The sequence below is a fragment of the Delphinus delphis genome, chromosome 14 (assembly GCF_949987515.2).
Source record: "Delphinus delphis chromosome 14, mDelDel1.2, whole genome shotgun sequence".
NCBI classification, from domain to species: domain Eukaryota; kingdom Metazoa; phylum Chordata; class Mammalia; order Artiodactyla; family Delphinidae; genus Delphinus; species Delphinus delphis.
Window position 1 is genome coordinate 16,091,832 of NC_082696.1, and position 10,711 is coordinate 16,102,542.

Sequence of the window (10,711 nt, forward strand, 5' to 3'; positions counted from 1 at the left end):
TGTAAAGTGCCTTTCCCTACAACTCAGCAATATCACTCCTTAAGACAGACCCTAGAGGAACCCTTGTCCTTCTGTACCAGGAGACTTCTGTGCAAAACTGACAGTCATGACATGGCCAGACCTCAGGCACACAATGTTCAATGAGGAAAGAAGTCGCCCAAGAATATGTGCGAGGTGATTCCATTTGTGTGAAGTCTGGAGGCTCATAATCACATTGGAAATTGTCCTTTTGAAGGGTACATAGATATGCATTTAAAAAAATAAAAGCAAGGGAATTATAAACACAAAGTTCTCAAAATTGGGTTATCTTAAAGGGAGTGGAGGGAGATGCAAACTTCGAGGGGCAATGGGGACTTCAAAGCACAGGCCGTGTTCTATTTCTCAAAGGGAGTACCACACACATGGCATTTAACTAATGAACTGTAGTTTTAAATTGAAGTATAATTGACTTACAGTATTGTATTAATTTCAGATGTACAACGTAGTGATTCTGTTGCAGGAAAAATGGGGCACAAGAGGATAGTCATGTCTGAGGTCTTGTGTGAGTCCTTGGGACAGACGACCAAGTGAGGGTCCTTGGCTTTGGGCAGGAAAGAATTCTAGAGTGAACCATAGTAAAGTGAAAGCAGGTTTATTTAGAGAGCTACACACTCCATAGACAGAGTGTGGGCCATCTCAGAGGGTGAGAGCCGGCCCTGCGATATGCAGTGGTTAGTTTTTATGGGCTGGGCTAACGCGTGGGGGGAATATTCTAACTGTCTTGGAGAAGGGGCAGGGGTTTCTAGGAATTGGGGCACCCCTGCTTTTTGGCCTTTTATGGCTAGCCTTGAAACTGTCATGGTGCCTGTCATAGTGTCATTTAGTTAATGCATTACAATAAGGGTATAATGAGGCTCAAGGTCTAGGGAAGTCTAATCTTCTGCCGTGTTGCGCCTAGTAGGTTCTAACCAGTTTTTGTCGCATCCCGTTCTTCTTAATGGTTGTGTCATTCTTTCAATAGTTGTGTCCTTCCGCCTTCCTTCCAGTCTCAATTCGATATTTTTATACACTACAAAATGATCAGGGCTTCCCTGGTGGTGCAGTGGTTGAGAGTCCGCCTGCCGATGCAGGGGACGCGGGTTCGTGACCCGGTCCGGGAAGATCCCACATGCCGCGGAGCAGCTGGGCCCGTGAACCATGGCCGCTGAGCCTGCGCGTCCGGAGCCTGTGCTCCGCAACGGGAGAGGCCACAACAGTGAGAGGCCCGCGTACCGCAAAAAAAAAAAAAAAAAAAAAAAAAAAAAAGATCACCACACACACGGCATTGAAAAGAAATTATTCTTTGTACCATACATGCATTATGCACTTTTGAAAAGTCTGGGAACCATGTCATATAGGGAAGGACTGAGACATGGGGGACGAATATGCTAATCATCTTCCACATGCGGAGTAACTGTTTCGTGTGGAAGGGATTTCTTTTGTCTCCGAAGGCAAAACTAAGATCAAAGAGTAGGCCGTCCAGAGATGCGGATTTTAGCTCCTGCTAAGAGACCTTGTAACGTCTGCAGCTCCCGGGACACACTCCCTCCTCCCTGGCTTCTTGGGGGCTCGCCCCACGTGCGCTGGTCCAGTCGCCCACAGATGCTGTGAGGCAGGTGCAGGAGTCATCCTCCTCATCTTATAAGTGCAAAACCTGATGTTCAGAGAGGGGTGAAAAACCCGAGAGCTGGAGCTAAGAGCGGAATGTAAGCTGCAGATTCCTAATCCCGGCCTCTCTGCGTGACATTCTTGTGTCCCTCAGAGCTGTCAGTTGTGGGCTGCTCCGTCCTGAAGGTGTCCCAGCAGACTCCTGTGTCATGGGAGAGGGGGCAGTGGTTCTCCGCTAAGGGCCCCGGCAGCACTCTTCCAGGTGGATGCAGGGCTCCTGGTAATTCCTAGGTGCCGGGATGCTAGTTAAAATAGGAATGTCTTTCTCCAGAAGAAGGCCTCTGTGTCTACCGTGGGAGGGGCACGGGGCAGGTAACCATCACAACGACAAGAGCTGTGGCTTCACTCTTCCTTCCAAAGTGTGTCTCCCTGGCTGGGCACCATCCTCAGGGCTCCGGTCATGACGCAGGCAGGACAGAAGCCAAGAGCCCACTTGACCTCAGGCTGCTGGCAAATTCCTCTCGAGACCTCCCTGCTCTTCGCCTGCTAGGCTGGGCCATAGGGGAGAGGGGGAGGGGGGAGAGGGGGGAGGGGTCTAGGGGAAGGGGGAGTAGGGGGAGGGAGGCGGGGACGGGTGGGAGGGGCGAGCTGATCGGAGAGGAGCCCTGAGCTGCCGGAGCCGCTCCGGAGTTTAGGACGGCTCTGGGGGTGGAGAGCCCCTCCGAGAAAGCGCCTCATGCGGTCCCCGCCCTGTGGCCCCCAGAGCAGCACGTGCTGGAGGAGCTGGAGAGGCAGGCGGTGCTGGTGTACACGCCGTCCCGCAAGGTGAGCGGCAAGCGCGTGGTCTGCTACGACGACCGCTACATCGTGAAGGTGGCCTACGAGCAGGACGGGGTCATCGTCTCCAACGACAACTACCGCGACCTGCAGAGCGAGAACCCCGAGTGGAAGTGGTTCATCGAGCAGAGGCTGCTCATGTTCTCCTTCGTCAACGACCGGTGCGTGTGGCCCGTGGGGTCCCGGGGCGGGTAGGGGGCGGGGCGGTGACAAGGGCCCCCGCGGGGCTTAGTCACGGGCTCAGAACCCCCTGCCCCGGGCCGCCCGCGCCCCTTCCCCGCCGCACATCTCTCTGTTGGCCCTCTCTGCCTCCTCTCTTTCGTGACCAGATTTCCCCCACGGGGCTGTCTTGTCCCAAGTGTCCTGTGACCTTTCTGTTCCCACGCCCACATCCAGCTGAGCCAGCACCCAGTTGCCTGACGCATGGCCTTGGGGGGACCTTTCTTTTTTTTTTATTTTTGAAGAATTTAACATTTCAGATAAGAGCACTGGAACTGTCATCATGGGGTGAATCTGAACTTTGCACTCCCTTTCACTTCTTTTATGCTTCTGTCTGTTTTTTTTCAAAGTTTTGAATTCCGGATGGGAGTGGGCACCATCACCTTTTCTTTGGGGCTGTGAAGATCTTGGAACCATCTCTGTCTTAATACGTCTTGGTTGACACTTTCAAGAGAATCTGGTTGGTTCATCTGTCCCCTAGGGTGTTTCTCCTGGGTCAGGTCCCCCCTGGACCAACCAGCTACAGCGAAGGGAGGACGAAGTCAGGGTCACAAAGCACAGACCAGTTAGCAGGTGCTGGGTGACCAGTTAGCAGGTGCTGGGTGAGTCCCTAGACGGAGCTGAGGTGGGCAGGGTGTGATGGCTGGTCCACAAAGCACAGACCAGTTAGCAAGTGCTGGGTGAGCCCCTAGACGGAGCTGAGGTGGGCAGGGTGTGATGGCTGGTCCACAAAGCACAGACCAGTTAGCAGGTGCTGGGTGAGCCCCTAGACCGGGCTGAGGTGGGCAGGATGTGATGGCTGGTCCACTGCAGGTGTCCTGGGGCATGCTGAAGAGCCTGGCAAGGTGGGCGTGGTCACAGGGTGGGACAGGATGGGAGGGCACAGCAGGCTGGGACGTCACTCCCATTCCGATTTCTGTTCCAGGCATGGTAGCTCGGTCCTCATTCTGGGCTCTCTCACTGGCTTGTAGGAATGTGGTTTGGGACAAGCTCCCCAACTCCGTGAGGGCAGGGACGGTATGTGTCTTATGTGCCACAGCTCCAGCCAGCCTGGCGCATCATGGGCACCCAGTGACTAGTTGTAGATTACTGAGTGAGTGAGTGTAAATGGCTGCAGCCCTTGGGTAGGGAAGATGGGGAGACAGAGGCCACGTGGCCGCTATATCAGGCCACCTGCACACGGCAGACCAGCTCCTGACCTGGAGCCTGCGGGGCTGTGTGTGTGGTGGAAAGGGCTAGGGCTCTGGAAGCAGCAGATGAGGTTTCAAACTGAGGTTCTGCCACTTACTGGCTGTGTGTGGTGAGGAAAGCTCTCAACCTCCCTGGGCTGAATGTTCTTCACCTTGAATCATCTGCCCTTGGATTAGTCACACTTACCTCTGAGATGGTCGTGAGGACCAGAGAGGACTGTATGTACCCCTGGTGGTAGCGGTTATTCTCAGGCCAGGCCAGGACATGTGCCTCCAGGGCGTACCCACAGCCAAGGAGGCAGAGGTACCCTCCTACGCCCCAGGGCGGACGGTCACAGCAGCTGCTCCGCAGTAGCCCCCACGGTCACTTCCACGTTCAGGAGGCTGGAGGCTTCCTCTCTCTGGCTCAGGCCCGGAGGAAGCTGGCAAGGCTGGCACCATCGGATCCCGAAAATCCTCACTGAGTTCTGGTGGATCGTGGCCGCCTCTGACCTGGTGACAGCCTGGGGTCCAGGCCAAGTCCTCTTGACACACTGGCCTCTGCTCAGGGCCTGCCCGAAGGTCCCCCGACTGCCAGAGGGCAGAGCCTGCCGCCTGCCTGTGGGCAAGGACGCTCGCCCCGTGCCCAGGGCACGTCCATAGGGCCCTCCTGGCCCAGCTCCCGGCTGTGAGGCCCGGGAAAGAGCAGGAGGTGACGCCTTTGGGAACTTTTAATAACTGCACTGGGTGGCTCCCTGGATTCTTGGTCAGGGCCCAACTCTGAGAAGCCGGCTGTGTAGCTGGGATCTGAGCCACGCAGGCTACCCGGGACCAGGGATCACCCAGCTGGGGGCCGGCCTGGGGGATGTGGTCTGCACGGTGGGACCCCAGCGTGACCCTTGACACTAAGGGGGAAAGCAGCCCGTAGCTACAAGCCCCCGATCAGAATCCACTCCCTCTCCAGTGGAACCTCTGTGTGACCTGGAAGCGCCTCCTGGGAACGACAGTATGTTCGTAGGAAAAGTGGATCGTGCTGAACCAGGGAGTTTCCCTTCTGAGGAACGTTGTTTTCCCTTTTGAGCTGCGGGCATCGAGGATGCATTCCCTTCCTCCTCAGACCAAAGCCAGGGAAGGGAAGGGGCAGGCGGGGGGCAGGGTGGTGTCAGAGAGTGACAAAGTGACCCCCGCCCATGGTTTGCAGAGGAGGGGGGAGCCTGCGCTGAGCCCTGGGGCTGCGTGTGCCGCCGCACCTGTGTGCAGGCAGCCCCCGGATCCGCTTCTTCGCTGACCCACCAGCTGGCGTTTTGAACTCTGTTAATTTTCATCCCCAACCTGAGAGGCCCAGAGCTGTGGGGGCAACACAGGAGAAATGGAGCTCCCAGGACCAGAGAGTCCCCCGGGCCCCCCGGAGGTCTCCAGCCTTCTGTTGAGGACATTGGAATGCAGCTTAGAGTCGCTTTCAGACTAGGCCCTAGTGCAGTTATGCTTCAACTTTAGTGGATAAAAATGATCTGGGAAGTTGTTAAAATGCAGATTCCTGAACAACTTGAGGTTCTGATTAAGCAGGTCTGGTGTGAAGCCCGGAGCCTGCATGTTTCCAGGAGTTGCTAAGTGATTCTGGCATTGCTGACTCAGCAGGAGAAAAACTTGGACAAGGCCCAGGGGCTGCTGTCCTGGGATCTGTCAGCGCTGTGCTCTGTGCGGGTCAGTGTTGAGGAAGGCTGTGCTGCTCTAACACGCTGTGACAACCCCTGGGTGGGAGAAAGAGTCCTGGACGGCAAGAGCCCTGGTGCTGCCCGCGGCGGGTCTCTGTGGGCCTCGCAGTCACTCCCCTGTGCTTGTCTTCCAGGTTCATGCCTCCTGATGACCCCCTGGGCCGTCGGGGACCCACCCTGAGCAACTTCCTGAGCAGGAAGCCAAAGCCCCCAGAGCCGTCCTGGCAACACTGCCCCTATGGTGGGTAGCGCCCCACGCCTTGTGAGCCCTGTTCAGGTCAGAAGCGCTGGCTGGGTGGTCCGCAGCCTGGGTTCTAGCCCGGCTTCTGCCCTTAATCAGCTGTGTGACGCTGGGGAGGTAACTTACCCTCTCTGGACGGCAGGTTCCAGACAGGGTTATTGTAATGGTGAACTGCCATCCTGGACCCCTGTTGCATGCAGTTTGTGAGGGCTGGATGAAGGGGCCACACACAGAGCAAAGTCATATCCAGGGAGCAGGGATGCTGTGTGCACCCCACGCTCTCCTTTCTCAGTCCCTCCCCTGGCACCTTGTGCCCACATCCTGCCCCACAGTCTCACCTAAACCCCTACCTACCCTTAGGGACTCTGGTTGGTGCGATCCATCAAGAATTAAGGATTCTCTCCCAGAGCCCTCCAGGGACACTAGCTTTCTAGCCAGCTCTTTCATTAGCTTGCTTTGGGCAAGTTATTTAATGTCTCGTTTTTTGTGCCTATAGAAGTTTAAGATGCTGTAAGTGATACTCAGAGTCATTTCTTGTTAGAATTAAGGTGATCTCACACACACACACACACACACACACACACACACACACACACACACGTTGAGGTGGCCCATCCTGTTCCCTTCCACTGTCAGAAGGGCCCTGGTTTGGATGATAAATTATTTGATCACCTCTGTTAAAACAGTATGTAAGGGAAGGGCAATGATTAGTACAAGGGATGTGGACAATAGGGTAAACTGAGTCAGCACTGGAGGCACAATCCTATGTCATGAGCACCCACTCCCAACACCCCCCCCCCCCCCACCACTAGGTTGGCCGGATCCAGTGTCTCTGGGGAAGTGGAGGCTGAAGGTCATTGGATCCAGAGATTTGGTCTCAGTCCCTGGTCATGGGAACTTCCAGACAACAGTCCCCCTGCGCTGGGTGGGTAACACTGGGGTACCGTGTCCAGTGGAAAATACCACGAGGAGTAGGGTGCCGCACCCTCATTCGTCCTGTCTGCGCCCCAGGGCACTTCTCCCCACCTCGTCCCGCCCTAAACCTGACAAGTCTGCAGCAGGCCCGGGGGCCTTCCCGGAGGAATCTCCAACGAGAAAGGCCGCGCAGGGCGGGCACTGCCCGGACTACACCGGGCCTCCCCACCCAAGGTCTCTCACCAGGAGCCCTCTCCCCCTGCCCCGCCCCTTCCAGGCAAGAAATGCACCTACGGCATCAAGTGCAAGTTCTACCACCCGGAGAGGCCGCACCACGCGCAGCTGGCTGTGGCGGATGAGCTCCGCGCGCAAACGCTGGCCTGGCGGGGCGCGGGCGGCGAGGAGGCGCAGCGGGGGAGCGCGCGGGCGGCCGACGTGGCGACTCTCGGAGGCGTTTTCTCGCGGCTCGTCCTCAGCGACGACCCGGGGCCCCTCTGCGCGCCCCCTCGGGGCCCCGGCAGCGGCCGCGCGCCCAGGCCGCCCTGTCCCGACTGGGGGGCGTCCGGGCCCGCGCCGTCCCCGCCAGTGCTGCCCGGCCTCCAGAGCCCCCGGAGCCCGCCGGGCCTACGGGGCGGATACCGCCCCGGCGCCCCGCAGAGTGACCGGCGCCCCCCGCGCCGGCAGCCCGCCGACCCGTGGGCCCTTCCTCTAGGGGCCGACTGGCTCCCGGGCCGCTCGGCCTGGGCGGGGTCGCGCTGGGATGAAGACGACCTCGGGGGGGCTTCGGGGTCCGTGCCCCAGGCTGCCGCCCCCGAGGTGGACTCGCGTGCCAGGGCACGCACCGTGCTCTGCAGCACCTTCCCGGCCCACCAGGTGGACAGCGTCATGGCCCTGTTCCCCGAGCTCTCCGACATCGCCAGGCTCATCCTCCTTATCCAGAGATTCCAGAGGTCCGGTGCGCCCGTGGGGAAGCCCTGAGAGCTCATCGAGGCTACCACATGTGCTGTCCCAGTCTTGCCTTGCGACCCCACCGGGCTGGTGGCCGTGGTCAGCCTGCATCTGGGCTGGCCCACCCGGTGGAGCCCCCTTTCCTTTAAAGATGGTCCATCCCCTGGAGGAGGCCAGCTTCCTCACCCTCTGCGGTGCCCACGGTGGCACTTGGTGACCTTCCCTGACCACACAGGGGCTGCTGCTGGAGGTCCATGTTCTGCAGAATAAGGTTGCCTTCCATAGAGGGAGTGGTTTCTTGTGCTTGAAGACTGCAAAAGCCCACTAGGGCTCCAAGGGTTTGTCCAGAACACTCCAGGGCTGTTTGGTCCAGCTGCAACTGGGAGCCACAGGTGGGTCCCAAGATCAATTTAGTGGGTGACACCCGAAATAGAGCGGAAGAGAGACACACCCCACATAATCAGGCTAAGTGGGAAACTCTCCTTTGTTGGCCACGGGTGGGCCTGTATGCCCTTGGCAGCCATGGCCAAAGGTGGAAAACTGGTGAATGGCCTTGAATTTCATTACATCAGATCACGCTTGAAATATGTAGTCAGTTGGCTGGTGCAGATGTTGGCATCAGGAGGTTTTCACATGAGCTCTTTCTAACCTCTTGAGGGGAACCCAGTTCTAGCCTCCACGTGTGGGCTCCACTTGTCACTCTGAGATTACGTGGCTGTGCTGGTCTGTGGGGGTGTGGCAGGGGCATCTGGCCGGGGCCCTCACACCCTTCACACACGCACACCACACACACAGGCACACGGCACACACACACACGCCCCTTGACTCAGGGCTAAGCGTCCCTGTTTTTCAGCCGTCTATCACGGCAGTTTCCAGCCCAGGCCCTATACTGGCCAAGCCTTCTGAGCTACCCCTCACAGCTGAGCCCAAGCCCTGTGAGTCAGGACTTTTGCTCAGAAACCTCTGGGGGGTTGGTCAGAGCTGGGGTGAGCCTTGGTCATGGAGGTTTCTCGCCACCTTCAACCATGGCTGTTTCTCCTAGCTAACTACTGCTTTGAATTTTGGGGGGAAGGGACCCACTCATTTGCAAAGGACAAGAGATGAGACAGTGCTGCCAGGACGCGGGCCCTGAGTCCTCCGGGGCCGTGGCATCTCTGGGTGGCGTCCACCCATTCACTCAGGGTTATGAGTCCAGCTCACAGATCTTGGCTGGTTTGTTCATGAGGAGAGTGTGAGGTACCTCCCAGTGGAAAACCAGCTCCCAAGCCTCCTGCAGACTGGCGAGCGCTCCCTATGGGCATGGCTGGCGCAGCCCAGTGCGCCCCCCGGAGAATCTGCTCCTGCCCCCTTCAGTGGGGTAAATGTTTCCTTTGGAGATACAGAGACCTTGTGTCCCCTGTGAGCCCTTTCATCTTTTTAAACCAGATTCTTAGTGCGGCTTAGGTCAGATCTCTTCCTCACCTCTTTTTTTCCCAAAGACAACACCCACAATTGTATCCTAATATTTTGGGACTGCAGTCCTGAAGAAGACCCACTCTTTCTAGGCAAATTGGATTCCCCTCATGGTGGTGTGGTTTTTTTTTTTCTTTTGACAAGACAGGCTTTATGTTAGAGCTGCTTTTGTCTCTTGGGTCTGTGTCCTGACTTGGAATCATTGCATTGCTGATTTACAGTTAGAAATGTTTAAACTGCTTCCTTTGAGGACAAGTTTGAGTTTGAGTAAGCTGTAAAGCTATTTTATTTGGTGCACTGTGATTAAGACGAGCACAAAAACAAGTGAAGAAACAGCACATTTCAATGTAATCCCCTTTGGAATTCTTTCCAAAGTCTTGGTATGTCTTTGTGACACAAAACATGAATGGGATGGGGGTGAATGAAATGTTCCTAGTTGCATAACTATTACTGTGCTCCAAAAATAAATCACTTTTACCCACACCTGGACTCTCCATTGTCAAATTGTATGTCAGTTTCCCTTGTGCTGGCTTCTCCCCCCCCAAGGCGGTTTTCTCACGTTAAATATTGTGGGTGTGAAGGCTGAGGTTATAGCTGCTTTATTCAGTGTTATTCCCCCCTTGGGGGAGGCGGGGAGAGGGCTGGAATTCACCTTTTCCAGGAGAAGCATCGAAGCCCGAGGCAAGGACGTGCCTTTGCTGGACGTTCAGCAGGCTGTACCCGAGGACACAGGCAGAGTCCTCCGTCACTCAGATCTGAGGCTCCCCGTGCTGGACTGTTGTTTGCTATGTGGTGTAGCTTTCTCAGAGGCCTCTGGAAGGTGGTTTGAGACACAGTTGCAGAATGTTGGGGGTTGAGGGCTAGAAGCAAGAGAAGCCACTCCTGTTGTCGGCATTGTTCCAGGTCAAGTGAATCCCTGCTCTCAGGATTTTACAGAGCTCAGATGGGGAGCAAATAGACAACTCCCAGCTGGCACGGGTATGGCTCGCTGCCTCTGGGAAAAAAGCCTCCGGTGGGAGAGAAGAGCATAGGGGAGGGGGTGAGTGGAAGGGTTATTAAGGAGTGGGTGATGGGGGAGGGGGCCCTGGGAACTGGAGCGACGAAGTGGAATCGCAGATCCCACCATGAGGGAACGCGTGGAGCCAGGACCCTGTGCAAAGGTAACTCGTGGGGCCCTATGTAAAGTCAAATAGCAGGGCGCCTTGTTCAAAAGTGATAAAGAATTTCAAGACATTGGCAACTGAGCATTGAAACGAGTGCCCTCTAAGTGCCCTCCTCTGATGCAAGAGACTGAAGAGGGGAAGTCGGGGGGATTGGCAAACTGCACACTGGATTGGCCACTTCCAAGTGAGTACCAGATGTACGCAGGGGGGGCTCTAACAGGGCAGCAGGCATGCTCATTTGTGTCGGGCAAGGTGGTTTTTTACAAGCAAGGCTCACAAACCAAATGGCGGGAGGCCAGGATGGGGGCAGCTGTGGGGTTGACTGAATTTAGGGGCTCGAACCCTGTCAGGACTCTCTCATCTGTTTTCTTCTATATGTGTGATCATTCTCTCCCTTAAGATTTTCCCTGCACTGTGAAAGCCATT

General features: G+C 56.4%; 1 protein-coding gene across 1 annotated transcript in view; it reads left to right on the forward strand.

The window, feature by feature from the left end:
* The window catches only part of ZC3H12D (zinc finger CCCH-type containing 12D), a 34,763-nt gene extending 25,164 nt beyond the window's left edge, over nucleotides 1–9,599 (forward strand). The window contains exons 4-6 of the mRNA XM_060029813.1: nucleotides 2,390–2,624; nucleotides 5,701–5,807; nucleotides 7,000–9,599. Coding sequence (XP_059885796.1) covers nucleotides 2,390–2,624; nucleotides 5,701–5,807; nucleotides 7,000–7,700 — 1,043 coding nt within the window. The 3' untranslated portion in view covers nucleotides 7,701–9,599. The remainder of the gene's footprint in view (nucleotides 1–2,389; nucleotides 2,625–5,700; nucleotides 5,808–6,999) is intronic.
* Nucleotides 9,600–10,711: the final 1,112 nt, after the last annotated feature.